The 20,001-nt window shown below is 50.0% G+C and overlaps 2 protein-coding genes and 1 long non-coding RNA gene across 7 annotated transcripts in view; 2 read left to right on the forward strand and 1 right to left on the reverse strand.

Moving 5' to 3' along the window:
* ppp1r9ba (protein phosphatase 1, regulatory subunit 9Ba) overlaps nt 1-14,717 on the forward strand; it is a 14,956-nt gene extending 239 nt beyond the window's left edge. For 2 of the 5 annotated variants that reach the window (XM_030340756.1, XM_030340771.1), the window contains exons 2-15: nt 2,297-2,679; nt 3,095-3,258; nt 3,691-4,293; nt 4,488-5,114; nt 6,874-7,006; nt 8,523-8,643; nt 8,814-8,918; nt 9,192-9,327; nt 9,976-10,110; nt 10,734-10,787; nt 11,981-12,112; nt 12,423-12,520; nt 12,831-12,927; nt 13,380-14,717. In XM_030340756.1, coding sequence (XP_030196616.1) covers nt 2,394-2,679; nt 3,095-3,258; nt 3,691-4,293; nt 4,488-5,114; nt 6,874-7,006; nt 8,523-8,643; nt 8,814-8,918; nt 9,192-9,327; nt 9,976-10,110; nt 10,734-10,787; nt 11,981-12,112; nt 12,423-12,520; nt 12,831-12,927; nt 13,380-13,433 — 2,745 coding nt within the window. In that variant the 5' untranslated portion in view covers nt 2,297-2,393 and the 3' untranslated portion in view covers nt 13,434-14,717. The remainder of the gene's footprint in view (nt 1-2,296; nt 2,680-3,094; nt 3,259-3,690; nt 4,294-4,487; nt 5,115-6,873; nt 7,007-8,522; nt 8,644-8,813; nt 8,919-9,191; nt 9,328-9,975; nt 10,111-10,733; nt 10,788-11,980; nt 12,113-12,422; nt 12,521-12,830; nt 12,928-13,379) is intronic. The other 3 variants (XM_030340786.1, XM_030340778.1, XM_030340764.1) reach the window with 3 other exon arrangements.
* A 1,203-nt stretch (nt 14,718-15,920) lies between these two features.
* On the forward strand, nt 15,921-16,567 carry LOC115531910 (histone H2A). The gene has a single exon (XM_030341257.1). The coding sequence runs from the start codon at nt 15,967-15,969 to the stop codon at nt 16,348-16,350; it is 384 nt and encodes a 127-aa protein (XP_030197117.1). The 5' UTR covers nt 15,921-15,966; the 3' UTR covers nt 16,351-16,567.
* Nucleotides 16,568-17,070: 503 nt separating this feature from the next.
* LOC115532031 (uncharacterized) lies at nt 17,071-18,701 on the reverse strand. The gene is made up of 3 exons (XR_003973976.1): nt 18,355-18,701; nt 17,764-17,962; nt 17,071-17,599 (listed from the first exon to the last, which is right to left on the reverse strand). It is a non-coding gene; the product is annotated as an uncharacterized LOC115532031 (long non-coding RNA).
* Between the last annotated feature and the right edge of the window lie 1,300 nt (nt 18,702-20,001).

Consider the following 20,001-nt stretch of genomic DNA (forward strand, 5'->3'; position numbering starts at 1 on the left):
GAACAAGGAGGGATGCAGGAAGGAAGCGGCGGGCAGGCCGTGTCCGCGGGGTCCTAAGCCCCCCTCCCCGCGGGACGGTTCCTCCGGTCCTCCTCATCAGGGTCCTCCGCTCGGACCGACACAGGACGGGTCGCGCGGAGCACCGAGAACGCGGATGTAAAGCGAGTGTGTTTGTTTGTGTGCATTATCCGTTGGAGGTTCTCTGCGGACACATGACGGTGTGACGGGCCGCGAGCCTCCGGTCTCCCTGTAGGAGGAGAACAGGCCGGCCTTGTTTCTGATGGTCGGCCTTCACCTCACGAGCTCTCAGACCGGAGCCGCGAGACGGTTCTGCGTGGACAGGCCCGCGGGGACGAGCCGTTAGTGTCGGGAGGGCTCGTTATCGGGGGTCGCCTGTCTGGACCGAGGGGTCGGTACTGCCCCCTGTCGTGCTCTGGGGTCATCGGTCATATCGCACCCCCCGCGAATCAGAAGCGATCAGTGATAACTAATCACTGAGTATTGATGACTGCAGTCGACGTCACGGCCTGTGAGGCGCGTAGTTCGTGTCCCTGCACGTCGCCCCCCGGTCCGGTTTAACGGAGCGTTCCGGTCTTTGTTCTGCTCTCCCCATTCAGCTCTGTTTCATGTTGATTCACGTTGTCCTCGGGATGATGTCTGTGGGCGGACTGCGAGCTGCTCTGAGAGTCGCTATCACGACAGGAATGAAAGTCAATCAATAATAACGTAACCACGACACAAACCCTGCGGTGTTTGACGGCTACAGCGCCCAGCTCACGCCAGGGGGAGGGGCCTGTGTCACAACAGAGGGGCGTGGCCTGTGGCAATAAACAGGAAGTGGTGTTCACCAGGGCGCGAAGATGGAAGCGAAAACAGGAAGTCAGAAAAAAGGCTTACTGCAGCATGTCAAAACCGTGTGTGTGTGTGTGTGTGTGTGTCCCCGCTGTCAGGCAGTAGCAGACTGAGTCAGAGCTTATTGATTCTGTAGTATGGTCCAGCTATAGGAGAGCAGAAGAGATTTAGAAAATAGACGACCAAGTTTTCCCTCGCTCCCTCCCTCTCCTCCACGGTGTCAAATAGGGGCATTTAGTGCAACTATGATTGACAAGAAAGCGGGATTCTGTGAATCCCGGAGACGCCCTGATTGGTCAGAGACACCCTGATTTGTCCGAGAAGCCCTGATTGACCAGATATGCTCTGATTGGTCAGAGACGCCCTGATTGGTCAGTGACGCCCTGATTGGTCAGAGACGCCCTGATTGGTCAGAGACGCCCTGATTCGTCAGAGATGCTGATTGGTCCGAGACGCGAAAGACATACTATCAGTGTTCTTCTCTCACTGGTGGCGGCAAAAGACCCTCAAAGGATAACTCTCACATCTTATCTACAACACCTTTTATAATACTGTCAAAGTGTAATTAGTTTTTTGTGGAATTTCTAAAAAGAACCACAACAAAGGAAATAAATCCTAGCGTTTATTCGATGAGGTGTATAAACTGATTGTGTGTATGGGCCGGTCAGTTAGAGATCGACTCCCTTCGAGACGCCCAGCCAGCCGTAGAGTTACCGGCCGGCCCTGTCACCGCAGAGACCCCCGGTCTGAGGTGACCCTCCTGGCTGCACTCTGCAGACCCACCTCCCCATCAGCCTCCAGCTTTAATCTGACTGGAGGCATTTCATACGCTTTGCATTTCACCAGGATGAAGCCACGGAATTATGTAAGCAATAATCTTTTCTTCTCCCATTCTCTCTCTCTCTCCTCTCTCCTCCTCTTCCCTCTCCTCCTCCTCTCCTCTCCTCCCCTCTCTCCTCTCCCCCCTCTCCTCTCCCTCCCCTCTCTCCTCTCCCCTCTCTCCTCCCCTCTCTCCTCTCCCCCTCTCCTCTCCTCTCCCCCCTCTCCTCTCCTCTCCTCTCCTCTCCTCTCCTCTCTCTCCCCCCTCTCCTCTCTCTCCTCCTCTCCTCTCCTCTCCTCTCCTCTCCTCTCTCCTTTCCTCTCCTCTCCTCTCTCCTCTCCTCTCTCCTTCCCTCTCTCCCTCCTCCCCTCTCCTCCTCTTCCCTCTCCTCTCTCCTTCCCTCTCCTCTCCTCCTCCTCTCTCCTTCCCTCTCCTCTCCTCCTCCCCTCTCTCCTCTCCTCCTCTCCTCTCTCCTTCCCTCTCCTCTTCCTCCCCCTCTCCTCCCCTCTCTCCTCTTCCCTCTCCTCCTCCTCTCCTCCTCTTCCCTCTCCTCTCCTCTTCCCTCTCCTCTCCTGTCTCCTCCTCCCCTCTCTCCTCTCCTCTCTTATCTCCTCCCCTCTCCAGGAGGTGCCTGTCTGTCCGCGTATCAAGCGTCCCCAGGATGCTCCCGTCCTCCGCCTGCTGACCTGCGTCTCCACCTGGTGCGTTTGATTCCTCCACCATGATGAAGACGGAGCCTCCGTCCGCCAGCGGCGGCGGGAAAGTGTCGGGAGGGGGGAACTCCACCCTCCGCAGCCCCTCCCCCCACCGGAACGCGTACGAGGCGGGGCTGGCGGCGCTGAAGCAGGCGACCGACCACCTCAACAACCCCTCCAGCAAGCCCCTCCCACCCCCTCGGCCCGGCACCCGCGGCCGCCGCTATGGCTCCAACGTCAACCGCATCAAGAGCATGTTCCTCCAGATGGAGAGCACGGCGCCCGGGGAGGAGGGCGGGGCCCGCGGCCTGGGTGAGCACCTCCTCGGCCCCTGTCTCCTGTCTCCTCACTCCCTGACTCCTGTCTCCTCAGCCCCTATCTATCTCCTCACCCCTTATCTCCTATCTCCTATTTGCTCACCACTTATATCGCCTATTTCCTTTCCAGTGTGTAACGTGTGTAGCAGTGTGTAGCAGTGTGTAACAGTGTGTAGCGTTGTGTAACAGTGTGTAACGGTGTGAAGCAGTGTGTAGCAGTGTAACAATGTGTAACAGTGTGTAACGGTGTGTTACGGTGTGTTACGGCGGTGGGGGTTCTCAGCAGGGGAGCAGTGTGTAACATTGTGTAGCGTTGTGTAACAGTGTGTAACGTTGTGTAACATTGTGTAACATTGTGTAGCAGTGTGTAGCAGTGTGTAACGGTGTGTAACGGTGGTGGGGGGTCTCAGCAGGGGAGCAGGTGAAGCTGTCCCTCCCCCCAGGCCGGCAGGGCCCCCTGCGGCTCCCCGAGCGGCTCCACAGTCTGGAGCCGCGGCCGGGCCGCGCTCCCGCCCCGCCCGGCCCCTCCAAGCTACAAGAGACCCGCAAGATCTTCGAACAGCGCACCCTGCAGGTGAGGAGGAGTACTGCAGTACTGCCTCACGCCAGTATTAATACACAGAGTAGTGTGCCTCATGGGGAATTCATTTAACAGTTCTACTGGTTGACTGGCTACCTTGTTGACTGGTTACCTGGTTGACTGGTTGGATGGTTAACTGGTTACCTGGTTACCTGGTTGACTACTTGACTGGTTGGATGGCTACCTTGTTGACTGGTTACCTGGTTGACTGGTTGGATGGTTAACTGGTTACCTGGTTACCTGGTTGACTACTTGACTGGTTGGATGGCTACCTGGTTGACTGGTTACCTGGTTGACTTGTTGGATGGTTAACTGGTTACCCGGTTGACTGGTTGACTTGTAGGATGGTTAACTCGCTTGATGGTTGACTGGTTACACGGTTGACTGGTTAGATGGTTACCTGGTTGACTGGTTCATGTTGTGCAGGAGAAGCAGGCGACCAACCGGATCCTCCTGAAGCGGGAGGGCGCGGCCGGGCTGCAGGGCGGCCGTCTGGACGTGGTCGCCCGCTTCGACGGCTCCACTGAGGCTCTGGACCGCCTGGAGCCCGCCCTGGACCCCCCCCCGGGACCTGGCCCCGCCCCCACGGGACCCAACTCCGCCCCCACGGGACCTAGCCCCGCCCCCACGGGAGCTAGCTCCGCCCCCGACCCCACAGGACCTAGTTCCGCCTCTGCATCCACAATACTTAGCTCCAGCCCCACACCATTGTGCTCTGACCTCGGGCCACTAAGCTCCACCTCTGTCCCAATAAGCCCCACCCACACCCTCTCTAGCGCCGCCGGCCCCCTTCCTAGCTCCGCCCTTGGCCAGCCAGGCTCCGCCCCCCTGGATGTGCCCAGCCCCACCGTCAGCCAGCTCAGCGCCGTGTTCGAGGCCACGGACCCCAGGCCCGCCCCCCCGCCTCCTCCTGCTCCTCCTGCTCCTCCTGCTGCTCCTCACCAGCGCTGCGCCTCCTCCCCCCTGCCCACCCCCCCACAGAAACCCCCCAAACCTCCTGGTCTGGGGGCGGGGCCTCCAGGGAGCAAGGTGAGCTAAGAGCACCTGTCCGTCTGTCTGTCTGTCGGCCCTTTGCTTCTCCCTTTAGCCCGATAACGTCTCTCTCTCTCTCTCTCTCTCTCTCTCTCTCTCTCTCTCTCTCTCTCTCTCTCTCTCTCTCTCTCTCTCTCTCTCTCTCTCTCTCTCTCTCTCTCTCTCTCTCTCTCTCCCCCCCCCCCCTTCAGCAGGTGAAGTCATGTCCAGCTCCTCGAGGAGACGAGGAGGTGGAGGGAGGAGCTGTCCGGACGTCTGGACTCGGAGATAAGGAGGCATCTGCTCCTTCAGGGGATCCCCGCTCCTCTACCTCCTCCTCCTCCTCCTCCTCCTCCCCTGACTCCTCCTCCTCCCCTGAGACTCAGCCCCCAGCACCTCCCCGCGAGGCCCGACCCGGGACCGAAGCCAGGGGCTCCAGTACGTCCCCGGCCCCGGGGCCGGGGGCCGGCGGGGGGGGGGAGGTCCAGGCCGACGTCCACGCCTCCCAGGAGAACTCCGGCGCTCCTCCACCCTCCTCCTCCCCCTGGCCCGCCGAGGAGCAGGGGAGAGGGGGAGGGGCGGAGGGGAAGGGAGAGGAGGAGGAGGAGGAGGACTGGAGGAAGGAGGACACGGTGGACATCAGCGCCTACAGCGGCCTGGGGGACGACTCGGGGGGGAGCCAGCTGGACGACGACGACGAGGACGAGGACGAGGACGAAGACGAGGAGGAGGAGGAGTACCACCCCGAGAGCAGCTCCTCAGAGATACCCGGCTTACCCCAGGAGGAGGAGCCACCTCCGGCCAATAGGAAGATCTGCTTCAGCACTGGACCAATTACGGTGGGTGGGCGTGGCTTGATATGTGATGTGATATAGATAGGTACGTGGTGACAACATGTGACCAGAGGCGACCTCATGGCTCGAGATCAGGCCGGTGACCTCTGACCCCGTAGCCTCCTCAGACCGAGCTAGCATTCTCTGGCGTGTCGCTGTGCGTCTGTCGCTTCACCACAGGATTCTGACTCCATTCCTCCATTTCTCAGGCGGTCAGCGTGTCGCAGAAGTCAGGCAGCGGAAAATCCTGCGGAAAAAAAACACGAATATGAACACAGCTAATTCAGCCATTTTGATTTGAGCCTGCTGGTGAGCCTAGCTGACTTGGCAAGCGGGTTAACCTAGCTTGTTTACCTAGCTAGTTGAGCTGTGTGAAGGCCAATTTCCACCGGAATCGGCACGGCAGCGAACCGGTCGCCGAAATATAATAGGAACCATTAAAATCAACTGGATACGGCACCGGCACGGAACCGTCCCCAAACCGGCACTTCGTTCACGATACTTGCTTCTTCTATTTTTGAAAGTTGCCGGCCCGCAGCCGGACCACTTCCGTGCCAATTCCGGTGGAAATTGGCCTTGAGAGGTAGGCGGCATTTATATTGATCTGATGCCCCGTCTCCATGGAGACCGAACTGGTCCTAGCCAGATCAGCATTCAGCGTTCAGGCCGCGTTGAGGACAGCACCAGGCGGTCTCCACCCCCTTCAGTAGAAACAAACACTTAAGAGTCTCTGAAGGACCTCGGACCCCCCTCCGTCATCGTGCACCACCCAGAGACAGGGTGGAGCGGACTGAGTTCAGCTAGCTAGTTTGTTCAGCTAATTCAGCCCTTTTCATTTGAGCCTACTGGTGAGCCTAGCTGACTTGGCAAGCGGGTTAACCTAGCTTGTTTACCTAGCTAGTTGAGCTGGCTTGGTCTGATTTGGCTCGCTGAGTGAGCCTGCTGGTTAGCCTAGCTATTTGCACTAGCTGGTTAGCCTAGCGGTTTGCACTGGCTGGTTTATCTATCCGACTGTTTCAGTGCAGTCTGGCCTTCGATCGGAGGCAGCAGCAGACGAGAGGAAACAGTGTCGCTGACACTGAGAGGGTTTCACCTCCGCGTTCTGCTGACACACACAGTCACTCTTTCTCTTCCCTCCATCCTCCTGACTCGTGCTCACTCTCTCGCTCGCTCTCAGTTGATTTTGCAACATGCAGTCACATAACCACACACACACACACACAAACACACACACAAACACACACACATCGGACACACTTCCTGTGTGTGTGTGTGGGGACATATTCTACTGTTAGAAGTGGCCAACTCTAGATAGAGGTCACAGCTAGGTGCAGCAGACATGTTGTAGAGCACCAACCTGTGGTAAAAATGCTAACAACTCTCTTCCTGTAGGCCATGAGAGAGAGAGACAGTAAGCTCTCTGTTAGCTCCTGCAGAGAGAGAGAGAGAGAGACAGTTAGCTCTCTGTTAGCTCCTGCAGAGAGAGAGAGAGAGAGAGACAGTTAGCTCTCTGTTAGCTCCCCTCCAGAGTGTCTGCATATACACTTACAATATAGGCTTTATGGATTGGGAGGTTTAGCCACAGAGTCTAGTTAGCTTTAAGACAGTATGATGCTGTTCTCTTTATATGCTACAGTGTTATGTAAGCCATTTTGATAACAGTGATGCGGTTATGAACGAGGCACAAGGCACTCACACTGCAGGGATGGAGGTTATATTCCCTGGGTAGGGATCCTGTGTCAGCGTGTGACCTTTGCCCTTGCAGGTGTTCACCACATACTCTAACGAGGACTACGACCGCCGTAACGAGGACGTGGACCCCATGGCCGCCTCGGCCGAGTACGAGCTGGAGAAGAGGGTTGAGAAGCTGGAGCTGTTCCCCGTGGAGCTGGAGAAAGGTACAAACACACTGTAACACAATGTTAGACCGACGCTGTAACACAATGTTACACACACTGTAACAACACAATGTTGCACACGCTGTAAAAACACAATGTTACACACACTGTAACACAATGTTACACAGACTGTAACAACACAATGTTACACACGCTGTAACAACACAATGTTACACACACTGTAACACAATGCTACACACGCTGTAACAACACAATGTTACACAGACTGTAACAACACAATGTTACACACACTGTAAGACAATGCTACGCACGCTGTAACAACGAAATGTGTCACACGCTGCAACAAAATAATGTTTTACACACACACTGTAACTTAAAGGAGACATTATGGTGTTTTCCCAACAAGTAAACATAGTATTTGAGTTCCAGAAAACATGTTTTTGAACGGGTATTTATCTAATCTATCTAATATCACGGCCAAAAGCTATGTGTCTTCGGATGATATTATGAATAATAAAGACTGTCTCTGACGTCTCTGGTACTTCCACAAGTAAAACTCGTAGTGGGGGATATCTCGGCCATGGTTGAGAAGAATTGGGGGGAAGGAACTTTGGCATTGACTCTCTAAAGTCCATGAACCGCGACATGGAGAAGAAAAGGATTGTACTCTGGGAGCTGAGCTGCCGGACTGCCTCCGAGCTTCCCGCGCCGGAGCTGCAAGACTGCAGTCCGGCAGCTCAGGCGGTGTACTCCGGGAGCTGAACTGGCGCCGAAGCTAGGTGGCAGCTCCGGCGGACGAGCAGCTCCGGCTGGGGTAGGGAGTACAATCCATTTCTACTCCATGTCTCCTCATCCCGACTTCCCTTCGGCGGCCGCTCCGGCGGGGTGAGCTCTGCGCCAGATAAAGGGATTTTACTCCCGGAGCTTAGCTGCAGGGCTAGCGCCGAGTTCCACCCGCCGGAGCTGCTCATCCGCTGGTCCACAAAATCTTAGCGATGCTCCGATTGGAGGGGAGTGGGGAAGTGGGAGGTAATATTCAAATGTGCCCCCTTCTTACGTAGGAGGGGGCGCCGAAACTGACTCGCTTGTTTGGTAGCTGGAGGCAAGCTGCTTCCAGAAATGCGTTTCTCACTCAAAAAATCATGTACGGACTTATTTCAAAGTTTGTATTTGTGTGGGAGCACCAGAGACCCACAACAACACCCCACATCCCAGGAAAAGGGCTGTTTTCATAATATGTCCCCTATAATGTTAGACACGCTGTAACAACATAATGTTACTCTGAGTGGCGGTCTCTCTGAGTGTCCCACTAAGCGGCGGTCTCTCTGAGTGTCCCACTAAGCGGCGGTCTCTCTGAGTGTCCCACTAAGCGGGGGTCTCTCTGAGTGTCCCACTAAGCGGCGGTCTCTCTGAGTGTCCCACTAAGCGGCGGTCTCTCTGAGTGTCCCACTAAGCGGCGGTCTCTCTGAGTGTCCCACTAAGCGGCGGTCTCTCTGAGTGTCCCACTAAGCGGCGGTCTCTCTGAGTGTCCCACTAAGCGGCGGTCTCTCTCCAGATGGAGACGGTCTGGGGATCAGCATCATCGGCATGGGGGCCGGCGCCGACATGGGGCTGGAGAAGCTGGGGATCTTCGTGAAGACGGTGACGGACGGCGGTGCGGCCCACCGCGACACCAGGTACACAGGGGGGCATTCTGGGTAATATCAGCGAATTAAAGATGGCGATTCTGGGAAGAAACTCTAAATGTAGGCCTCTAAAGGAAGAACTTTAACGTGTGTGTGTGTGTATATGTGTGTGTGTGTGTGTGTGTGTGTGTGTGTGTGTGTGTGTGTGTGTGTGTGTGTAGGATCCAGGTGAACGACCTCATCGTCGAGGTGGACGGGACCAGTCTGGTCGGCGTCACTCAGAGCTTCGCCGCGTCGGTCCTCAGAAACACCAGCGGAACCGTGAGGTACACACAAACACACACACACACACACACACACACACACACACACACACACACACACACACACACACACACACACACACACACACACACACACACACACACACACACACACACACACACACACACACGCGCGCACGCACACGCACCATCAAGGTTAAGTCCTTTCCAGCTCAAACCTTGACCCCATGAGCATCTCAGGACCGTTGAGCCCTGGTCTGTGATTGGCCGGATGTGTTGGTGTAGGTTTCTGATTGGCCAGATGTGTTGGTGCAGGTTTGTGATTGGTCGAGAGAAGCCCGGGGAGCAGAGTGAGGTGGCTCAGCTGATCCAACAGACCCTGGAACAGGAGAGGTGGCAGAAGGACCTGATGGAGCAGAGATACAGCCAATACCTGGAGGAGGACCAGGAGGTAGGAACCTCTAGATCTATAGATCTATAGAGAGACAGGAGGTAGGAGTCATCTAGATCTATAGATCTATAGAGAGCCAGGAGGTAGGGCTCATCTAGATCTATAGATCTATAGAGAGACAGGAGGTAGGAGTCATCTAGATCTATAGAGAGACAGGAGGTAGGGCTCATCTAGATCTATAGATCTATAGAGAGACAGGAGGCAGGAGTCATCTAGATCTATAGATCTATAGAGAGACAGGAGGTAGGAGTCATCTAGATCTATAGAGAGACAGGAGGTAGGACTCATCTAGATCTATAGATCTATAGCGAGACAGGAGGTAGGACACATCTAGATCTATAGATCTATAGAGAGACAGGAGGTAGGACACATCTAGATCTATAGATCTATAGAGAGACAGGAGGTAGGGCACATCTAGATCGATAGATCTATAGAGAGACAGGAGGTAGGAGTCATCTAGATCTATAGAGATACAGGAGGTAGGACTCATCTAGATCTATAGATCTATAGAGAGACAGGAGGTAGGGCTCATCTAGATCTATAGATCTATAGAGAGCCAGGAGGTAGGAGACTATAGAGATATACACATATGCGTGTGTTAATATTGTTTGTATGTGTAACGTGTGTGTTGTCACGGTGTGTGTGCAGACGGGGGAGTACGTGACGGACGAGGAGGAGATGCTGAGCCCCGTGTTCCCCAACTGTGTGGAGGACCAGAGCTCCCCATTGCCCGCAGACCCCGCCGACCTGGACCCCGACCGGCTGGCCCTCAAGTACAAGGAGGTCTGTCTGCCTGCCTGTCTGTCTGCCTGTCTGTCTGCCTGTTTCATGGTCCATCATAACATGTCTGTCTCTTTAACATGTCCCTCTCTATAACATGTCTCTCTGTCTCTTTAACATGTCTGTCTCTGTCTCTTTAACATGTCCCTCTCTATAACATGTCTGTCTCTGTCTCTATAACATGTCTCTCTCTATAACATGTCTGTCTCTATAACATGTCTGTCTCTGTCTCTATAACATGTCTCTCTCTATAACATGTCTGTCTCTATAACATGTCTGTCTCTGTCTCTATAACATGTCCCTCTCTATAACATGTCTGTCTCTGTCTCTATAACATGTCTCTCTATAACATGTCTGTCTCTATAACATGTCTGTCTCTGTCTCTATAACATGTCTCTCTCTATAACATGTCTGTCTCTGTCTCTGTAACATGTCTCTCTGTAACATGTCTGTCTGTTTAACATGTCTGTCTCTGTCTCTATAACATGTCTGTCTATGTCTCTTTAACATGTCTCTCTCTATAACATGTGATAAACACGCTTCACATGTATTGCTCACATCCCGATGTGTTCACAATATCACCTCATATTAAATACCCGTCTGTCTGTGTACCTGTCTGTCTGCAGCTCCAGATAAAGCACGCGGTCACCCAGGCAGAGCTTCAGCTCCTGAAGAGGAAGGTGAGAGGGTGTTAAGGGATGGTTCAGATGAAACAAAGATGTGCGTGTTAGGGATGGGCACGAGTAGTGAGTTCCAAACTCGAGTGATCGAAGGAATTCCTCGAGGATCAATTGAGTACTCCTTTATCTATTATCTATTTTTAGAATGGAACGCATTCTGCAGCAGGAATAGGCCTGATGATGAACGGCGATATGACCAACCCAACATGTAATGCTTATTCTCAATCAAAACAGTCAGAGTATTCATTATTTATTTTTGCAAACGTTCAAAACTCATTTTCCTTACAAAAACAAATAAATATGCGTCTCACAATTTAAATCACGTCGAACAAAGGCCTGTAACGGTTTAAAAAAAACAACGAAACAAGTCGCCTGAACATTGCAAATTATTTAAAGTTGCAAATAAAACGGTGAACTAAAAAAATAAAATTTAAAGAAATATACGGGGCCTAATTAATCCACTGAGCAATTAAGGCAATATTAACTATGGCTCTAGTTCTACTTTACACATTTAGAAAAATACAACCTAGAAACTTAGATATAATTATTATCCGAAAACCAAAATCAATTCTTGGTGAGAAAAACCAGCATATCGACGTGTTGTTCACTATCCGTCCCCCGTCCCATTCGCTCCGCTGGCACGGAGGTGGCGGGGATGAGCAGGTGCTGCTTTGCCAGAACGCTCCGTTGTTTGTATCGATCCCCGTTTGACTCCCACCACTCCGTGGGGTTTTGCTCCACGGCCGGGATTAAAGCTGCGTCTTGTGGCGGTGAAAATAGCCGTCACACTTGGTTGCTGCGGGTTTGCTTTTCCCGAACTCACCGTTGTGTTTCAGGAGCATATGTTGCCGCATGGTACTTCTGGTACTCTGGTAGCTCAATGTCGCTTGGCATATTTTACATTCCACCTTATGATCTCCTATTTCTGTCAAATATTTCTATACTTCGCTGCACTTGGCTCTAACCTCCATCTCTTAACTATTTGAATGGTGGCGTTGTACACACGGCACGGCACGCGCCACACAGAAAATGTATACATTTGCTTCAGAAAACGTTATCAGATTAAACTAATTTGTAACGAGGAGTACTCAAGTAATCGATTCCTCACACCCATCCCTAGTGCGTGTATATGTAAAGCCATTATTATGATTATTATTATGATGATGGTTTAACACCGATGGCCCCGCCCCCAGCTGTCCCACGCCGAGCAGGAGCGCCAGCGGTGGCGGTCTGAGCGCGCTCAGCTGGAGCAGAACATCAGAGACAACAAGGACCGCATGGAGAAGCTGGAGGGCTACTGGATGGAGGCCCAGAGCCTCTGCCAGGTACCTGTCTGCCTGACCACCTGTCTGCCTGGCCACCTGTCTGTCTGACAACCTGTCTGCCTGGCAACCTGTCTGTCTGACAACCTGTCTGTCTGACGACCTGTCTGTCTGTCTGCCCGCCTGTCTGTCTGACTACCTGTCTGCCTGACCACCTGTCTGCCTGACCACCTGTCTGTCTGACCACCTGTCTGTCTGACTACCTGTCTGTCTGACTACCTGTCTGTCTGAATACCTGTCTGCCTGACCACCTGTCTGCCTGACCACCTGTCTGTCTGACCCCCTGTCTGTCTGACTACCTGTCTGTGAGCAGGCGGTGGATGAGCACCTGAAGGAGACGCAGTCCCAGTATCAGACGCTGGAGAGGAAGTACAGCAAAGCCAAGAGACTGATCCGAGAATACCAGCAGAGGTACAGACTGACCCCATAGACCAGTATAACCAGTACTCATTAACCAGTATACCCAGTCCTCATAAACCATTGCAACCAGTCCTCATAAACCATTATAACAAGTCCTCATAAATCATTATAATGTGTGTGTGTGTGTGTGTGTGTGTGTGTGTGTGTGTGTGTGTGTGTGTGTGTGTGTGTGTGTGTGTGTGTGTGTGTGTGTGCGTTAATGTGTGTGTGTGTGTGTGTGTGTGTGTGTGTGTGTGTGTGTGTGTGTGCATGCATTAGTGTGTGTGTGTGTGTGTGTGTGTGTGTGTGTGTGTGTGTGCAGGCAGACTGAGCACCAGAAGAAGGAGACGGATCAGAGTCAGGCTCAGAAGGAAAACGACGCCTCGCACCGAGAAGAGACCAACCACCTCCAGGACCAGGTACACATTATACTATATACTACTAAATATATAGATATTATACTGTATACAGAGATATTTACTGTATACTAACAAACCAACCACCTCCAGGACCAGGTCAACAGAGAGATATTATACTGTGTGTGTGTGTGTGTGTGTGTGTGTGTGTGTGTGTGTGTGTGTGTGTGTGTGTGTGTGTGTGTGTGTGTGTGTGTGTGTGTGTGTGTAATGTATAGATATTGTACTAAATATTATTACATTTATAGAGTTATTATATATATTTATGTTGTCTGTCCAACACCTTGTGTTGGATGTTTATGCGGTCTTGGTCCCCCTTGAAAGAGATCTTAATCTCAACGGGGCTTTCCTGGTTAAGTGTAATTATGGGATGCAAGTAATTATGGGATGCATTATCTCGGCCCAGTCATTATACCGTTGACGGTGTGATTTACATGTGTGTGTATGTGCTTCAGATTTCCGACCTGGAGGCCAAAGTCGACGCTCTGAAGTCCACAGACTCCTCCTAGACCTGCATCACCTCCTGTCAGGAACAGGAAGTACCTTTGGTGGAAATTGAGGGGATTAAAATGCCGAATATAAAGAGGAGAGGAAGAAGAGGAGCAGCCATGACACAAAGAAAGACCCGCTCCCGTTGGCTCCCGTCCTACTCTCACTAACCCTCCTGGAATGCGAATGGTTGCCTTACCCAGAATCCCCCCGTCGTGTGTCTGCCCCCCTGAGGAGAGGGCTCCCAGGCTGCTGGACCCCCTGTCTGGACCGTCTCCTCTCCTCCACCTCCTCTGTCATGCTCCTCCTCTCCCCCCCCCCCCCCCCTCCTCCACCACGAGTGTATTCAGTGCTTGACAGCCTCCTGTCCCAGGACAGGAGGCTCCCCCTACCCCCCCCGCCCCCCCTCCAAGGGGACGACCAGGGCTGAGGGGCAAATGTCCATCCGTTCCCCCCCCCGAGGGGTGAGTGAAGGTCTGGACCCTGAAGAGACAGACTGACCTGGTGCCCCGAGGCCCCCCCCCCCCCCCCCCCCCCCCGTGGGACTACCCCCCCCGCCTGCTCTCTCACCTGATTGTAAGAAACATCTTTATTTAAAGTGTTGCCAGGCGACGCTGAGCGCTGAAAACTTTTTTTATCTGTCCGGCTGCCGAGCGACGGAGGAGGGAGGAGCCTGCGTCGCGCCGGCCGCAATAGCATGCGCTACGACGCGACTCTCGGACGCGCGTTCACGACGAGCATCCCAGCTTTTATATCGCTCTCCAACGTCCTCAGGTTAGCTAGAAGACAGTGAGCTGTGCTAATTGTTATTCTTGTGCTAATTGTAATTGCTATTGCTAACCGATGTTGGCACGCAAACCAGCGTTAGCCTCAGTATTCCGAACTTAACGCCACGTTCCGCCCCGACCCCCTGAGTTTAAAAGGTCTACGTGAAGCAGTACCCAGAATGCAACATTACCGGAAATGCAACTTCACCTCTTTGAACCACAGCCGACCAGGACCAGAAACTAGACTAGTGACCAGAAGGACCAGAGAACGACTCGTCTGTAACGACAGGCGGTCTCTCTGGCGGACGGCAGTACAGTATTAGCGGACCACTGGTCTGTGTGTTGATGATGAGTGTTTTCTTTTTGGGAGGGGGGTTGGATTGAAACATGTCTGTTTTCCTCTGAGTGGTTTTGGCTCTGTGTTTTAGGGGGGTGGGGGACCTTATCTTATCTTATCTTATCTTATGTTCCTCCCTGATCAAACCCTCATTGTCTGCCAGCATCCACTAATAAACATGATCAACAACCGGAAACATGCCCTCCTGTGCTGGTGGTTTCTTTCAGGGACGTCAAGTCAACAGAAGTTTTAGCAATTACCTTATTATGCATAATTGCTACGTCATAGACTCACGTGAGCAGTTGTAACAACATCGCAGCGTTTCGTAATCAATTAACATTACAGACCGTTCCACGCACGATCACATGACCACTCATTGACCACGCCCCTTCCTGGGTCTACTAAACGGAAGGCAACCTAGTCCTAGACCAAAATATACCTTTGATAGGTCCATGAAAAATACCCCACTAAACATGTACAGAGCCCTGTTTCAAGTAGCTGGTTGTGAGGCAACCTCGAGTTTGTTCGCTCTGAGTTAGTGGAAACTCTGGGTTTTCCGTTTCAGGTAGCAGGTTCAGCGCAACCGAGAGTTAGTTGCTGCGGCAACATACGCCGTGGGTCTAACCTGCTCGGGAGGTGGTTAGACCTACTCTGAGTTTGTTGTCTATAAGGCTGAAGGCAGCTCTCCGACAGAAGGAAGTGTTAGAAATGGCATGTCCTTTTCTACGAGAGCCTGTGGACGTAGAGGCTGCGATCCTCAGAAGGAATCTCCGTGAGGAACGATTATTAAGACCCCGGTTGGACTTTATTTTCCTGATAATTTTCTTCACGAGCGCTATCGTTTTTCAGCGCAATCTATCATTTATTTAGACCACCTTCTCTCACCTTCTTCTCGCAATTAACGCGAATGATCCGCCCCGTGCATCCCACCCGCTCTGTACTACAGTCACTTCAACGTTGTGGCTTTCCCATGATCAGAGTAGCTGACTAACCACGGATCTATAACTGTTTTGAGAGACTTATTTCAGTAGCAGTGATAAAAATGGCAGAGATTACTATGTTGACGATCATATTTGATAAAGGACATTTAACGTTTAAAAGAAACAAAAAGGTCATGGGTTATCTAACTATATTAACACTGGAGCGATGAAGATCGTTTGATTCAGAACCAAAGAGCTTCACAGACCATCATTACTAATCATTAGTGACGCTTCCTACCAGCTTCCTCCCGTCTACCCATTGGTCTTCCATCGACGCTCGGTATAGCGACGCCCCCTAAAATCCAAGACGACCATTGGATAGAATATTTGGTACATGCGCGCCATGAATTCAAACTAGATCGCGCTCAATTTGGGCGAGTCTTATTGGGTGGCGTTGTTTTCAACAGATATAAAGGACCCGGTGTAGACCAGAAATTCATTTCCTATCTTCGAAAAGCTACTCACTATCATGTCTGGAAGAGGTAAAACCGGGGGCAAAGCCAGGGCCAAGGCCAAGACCCGCTCATCCCGTGCCGGACTCCAGTTCCCCGTCGGCCGTGTGCACAGACTTCTCCGTAAGGGAAACTATGCCCACCGCGTCGGTGCCGGAGCTCCCGTCTACCTGGCGGCGGTTCTCGAGTATCTGACCGCTGAGATCCTGGAGTTGGCTGGAAACGCTGCCCGCGACAACAAGAAGACCCGCATCATCCCCCGCCATCTGCAGCTGGCCGTCCGCAACGACGAGGAGCTCAACAAACTCCTAGGCGGAGTGACCATCGCTCAGGGCGGTGTGCTGCCCAACATCCAGGCCGTCCTTCTGCCCAAGAAGACCGAGAAGCCCGCCAAGAAGTAGAACTACACCACAAGACAGAACAAAAGGCTCTTTTAAGAGCCACCTACTTCTTCACTAAGCAGCAGTTCCTGAAAACACAAACTAGTGCTAGACCATTAATAACTTTGTTGAATAGTACTCCCAGAGCTATCACATATGGAAGAGGCGCAGCATAAATGGTTGGCAAGCAAGGTGAAATGCGATAATGGAATTAAACGTAATTTGGCTGATAAAATAATTTTGAGATAAATTTGTCACGTTTATTTATATAGCACATTTTAAAACAGTACTTGACAAGTGCTGTACACAAATCTTAATCGGTATTAAACGCCAATGTAAAAAAGTGAGTCTTTAGTTGCGTTTCGTGGTGGTCGATAGACTGGGCAGTTCTCAGCAAATCTTAAATTCTTACAGGAAACATGAGGTTAATAAAAATACAATAACTTCAATCAAATGGTAATATTTGCGAGTACGGCAAGTTAAATGCATCACTTAAAATAATTAGTTTGAAGATTTGGCGGGTTGCGGGACACCTCCGTGCAGATGTCAATGGCTCTAATTAGCATATGAACAGCAGCCAGACAGCGCCTGGCCGTGAATGTCTTGCCGGCCTGAATTTCGGTTTGGCTGAAATCACTACTTTTAAACAAGAAAAATCACTCGTGATTGGTTGGCAGATCTGTGGCTGTGTAGCTCTATTGGTCATCCTGGGTCATAAGTGTAAACCCCATTAATAAAAAGAAAATTGTCAAACATTCATAAATGCTATTATTATGTTGTATATTCATCTCATTGTTATCCTATGGACTACACTATTATTACCATCACGGACATGACTGGATGTATTGAGAAAAGGAAAATTTGGCAGGAACATGTTTATTCAAATAACTTTATCAGCACAAACAGTGAATATTAAAAAAAACATAAATAACATGAAATAGCAAATTAAATGTCTGGCTACCATGCTAATACCGATACAACCAAGATTTATGCAAGGTTAGAGAGTTTTTGTTGGAGCTGAAGATGAAATTAACTGTTGAAACATGTTAAAAATATATATATGTCGAGTCATGTGTCTCTGAAACGACAGAGTCTTCTCGTTCCGACTCCTCGTCTGACTCCTCTAGCAACTCAAGGCGAGCTCTTTTAGCTGCTCTGACACCCAGTGAGGGTGCCAACCCCTTCACTGGGTTGGAAGACCATTCTAGACCCTTTTCTTGCACAATGGTCTCTGTGCCAGCATTCTGGCAGGACACAGTGGCCTGTGAACCTGGTTATAAAGAAACAAAGACAATGAGAAAGAACTTTAGTAAAATCTTGAGTAAATAATGATACTGCAATGTTAGTGAATACGTCAACGTTTCTAAGGGCTATGGGTTATGTCTGATTCCTGGATGAATTAATACCAGTTTGTTGACCATATCACATACACACCTTTGCTTCTCACGTGTTGTTTCAGTGTAGTAAGTGACAACTGTGTGGCCACAGATTTTGAAGACGGAAACAGCATTTTTGTGCCAACAGTTCTCACATTGCACACCGTCTGCGTTGCACTGGACAGTGTATATGGAGGGTCTGTTTGACATCCCATGTCCCTGCGTGTTTCACCGGTCAGGGTCTGCTGTGATGTACTCTATTAAAAAGAAGGTGATAAATTGTACTTTAGTTTTCAATCATGTTGTGTTTGCTTTTAGAAACCCTTTGGTCCTTACACACTCTGCAATTTTTATTTTTTTTATATCCTTTATTTATCCTGGTTAGTCAATAATTATGTTCAATAAGCAAGTTTGAGGACAATTACTACTTTTAATTTGCATGCAGGTTACGTCTTTGGAGGCTGGAAATGCTCTCCTCTATCAGCTACACATTTGGGTAAGTCACATATTGAGACGGACCATAATCACTGTGCACAGCAGACAAATGTAGCTACTTGCAGCCTATATGTTCTCTATCCACGGACACTTTGATCCGAACAATGACACATAATAAACACAAGTCGGACACTGATAAAATGTTACTTGCAACCTGAGCTTCTGACTCTTCCACACGGCCGAGGATTGTTGGAACTGAGCCATCAATGAGCACCAGTTTAGCTGCTAATCCAACCTTGCATTGGCCCAGGTTTGTGAAACAATCCGGTAGGAAGTGCCGTTGACAAACCCACAGAGTCTTCTGCTGTTGGCCGGGAATCAGCGTATCTACCCACTCTTGCCTGGTACTTGGGTCTTTCGGAAAACCAAAGAAATTAAATAACTTTCCCTTACAACCAAAAAAGCATTTCTTAGTACTAGGCATTGTTCCACCAGGACCAGAACGGTCCTGGCTGCAGACCTTCACTGTGAGGTCGCTTCCGGTGCAGGCTCCGCTGTCAGGACAGGAAATGCACGGGATACATTTCAAAATAAAATAGCGAATGCACTTCTGGTTGAATCTCTTTCTTCACAAATGCATTAATTAGTAAACAATATGAGTAAAATCTTTCAATTCCTTGTCTATAGTATATATCGTTTTTATCAATATACTAAACTTTTGTTTTGTTTGTCATTTTTGTTCTGTCTTTTCCTTTTATGTTGCGCATGAGACCCAACGTGGTCATTTTGATTTATTCTGCCCAAATCTAGGACAAAAAGACATCCATAACCTGTATAAATTCAAAGAAAAAAATAAAGCTTTTGATTTGGACAATTGAAGCATTAGCCCTTGTCTTTTTCAAAACACTTCTCATTAATGATTGCCATATACTGTATGTATATTGCACTGTGTAACTTTACAACAGTCATTATGAAAAACAAACGGTGGGTGAAATGACTCAGGGCTCGATTGTCTTTGTATCCTACTATAAAGCTGAGGATCTTAAAAAGAAAAGATAAAATAGTTAATCGATGAAAACAATGTATGGCAGGAATAACATTGGTCAGTGCACAGATTTTCTTTTAAGTTATTACTCATTCATAACTCAGCATGTCATAGGCCTATACATTTTATTGAGTACTATAAAGTATATACTTCACTGCCTTTTCATTATCATTTAACTTTATTGCACTGCTCTTTATATATTTTCTTTCATTTGTTTTATGTTGTATTATTCTGTATTTTTATTGTTAACCACCATCAATTTCATTTTTGGTTCTATGTCTATGCTAATTATGTTCTTGTGCTGCCGTAACACCTAAGTACCAATACATACAACCCAAACTCTGGATGTCTACAGTATAATCCAAGTGAATTATTAAGTGATTATTAAGAAAGAAAAAAAAAATGTTCTGTAGCCCTTTAATGTGACCGATACTGTGAAAGAGCATACCCAATCCAATCCAATCCAATCCACTTTATTTATATAGCACAGTTTAAACAAACACAAAGGTTTCCAAAGTGCTGCACAAGAGGAAAAAAAATAAGAGATAAAAAGAGATAAAATAAGTAAAAAATAAGTAAAAACACATGACCCACCCAACACTTCTACATCACATCAACACGCCATCTAGTGTCCAAAGGCCAAATAAAAAAGGTGCGTTTTACCAAGGTTTTAAAGAGACACAGGGATGTAGTTTGTCTAATATGGAGTGGCAAAGTGTTCCACAATTTTGGGGCTGCTACCGCAAAGGCACGTTCTCCTCTGTGTTTTAGCCTGGTACGGGGTGTGGCCAAAAACAGCTGGTCAGCTGACCTAAG

Source organism: Gadus morhua, chromosome 2, assembly GCF_902167405.1.
Source record: "Gadus morhua chromosome 2, gadMor3.0, whole genome shotgun sequence".
Taxonomy (NCBI): domain Eukaryota; kingdom Metazoa; phylum Chordata; class Actinopteri; order Gadiformes; family Gadidae; genus Gadus; species Gadus morhua.

Coding starts and splice junctions, on each gene's coding strand:
- LOC115531910 (XM_030341257.1), top strand. CDS start 15,967: ATGTCTGGAAGAGGTAAAACCGGGGGCAAAGCCAGGGCCAAGGCCAAG.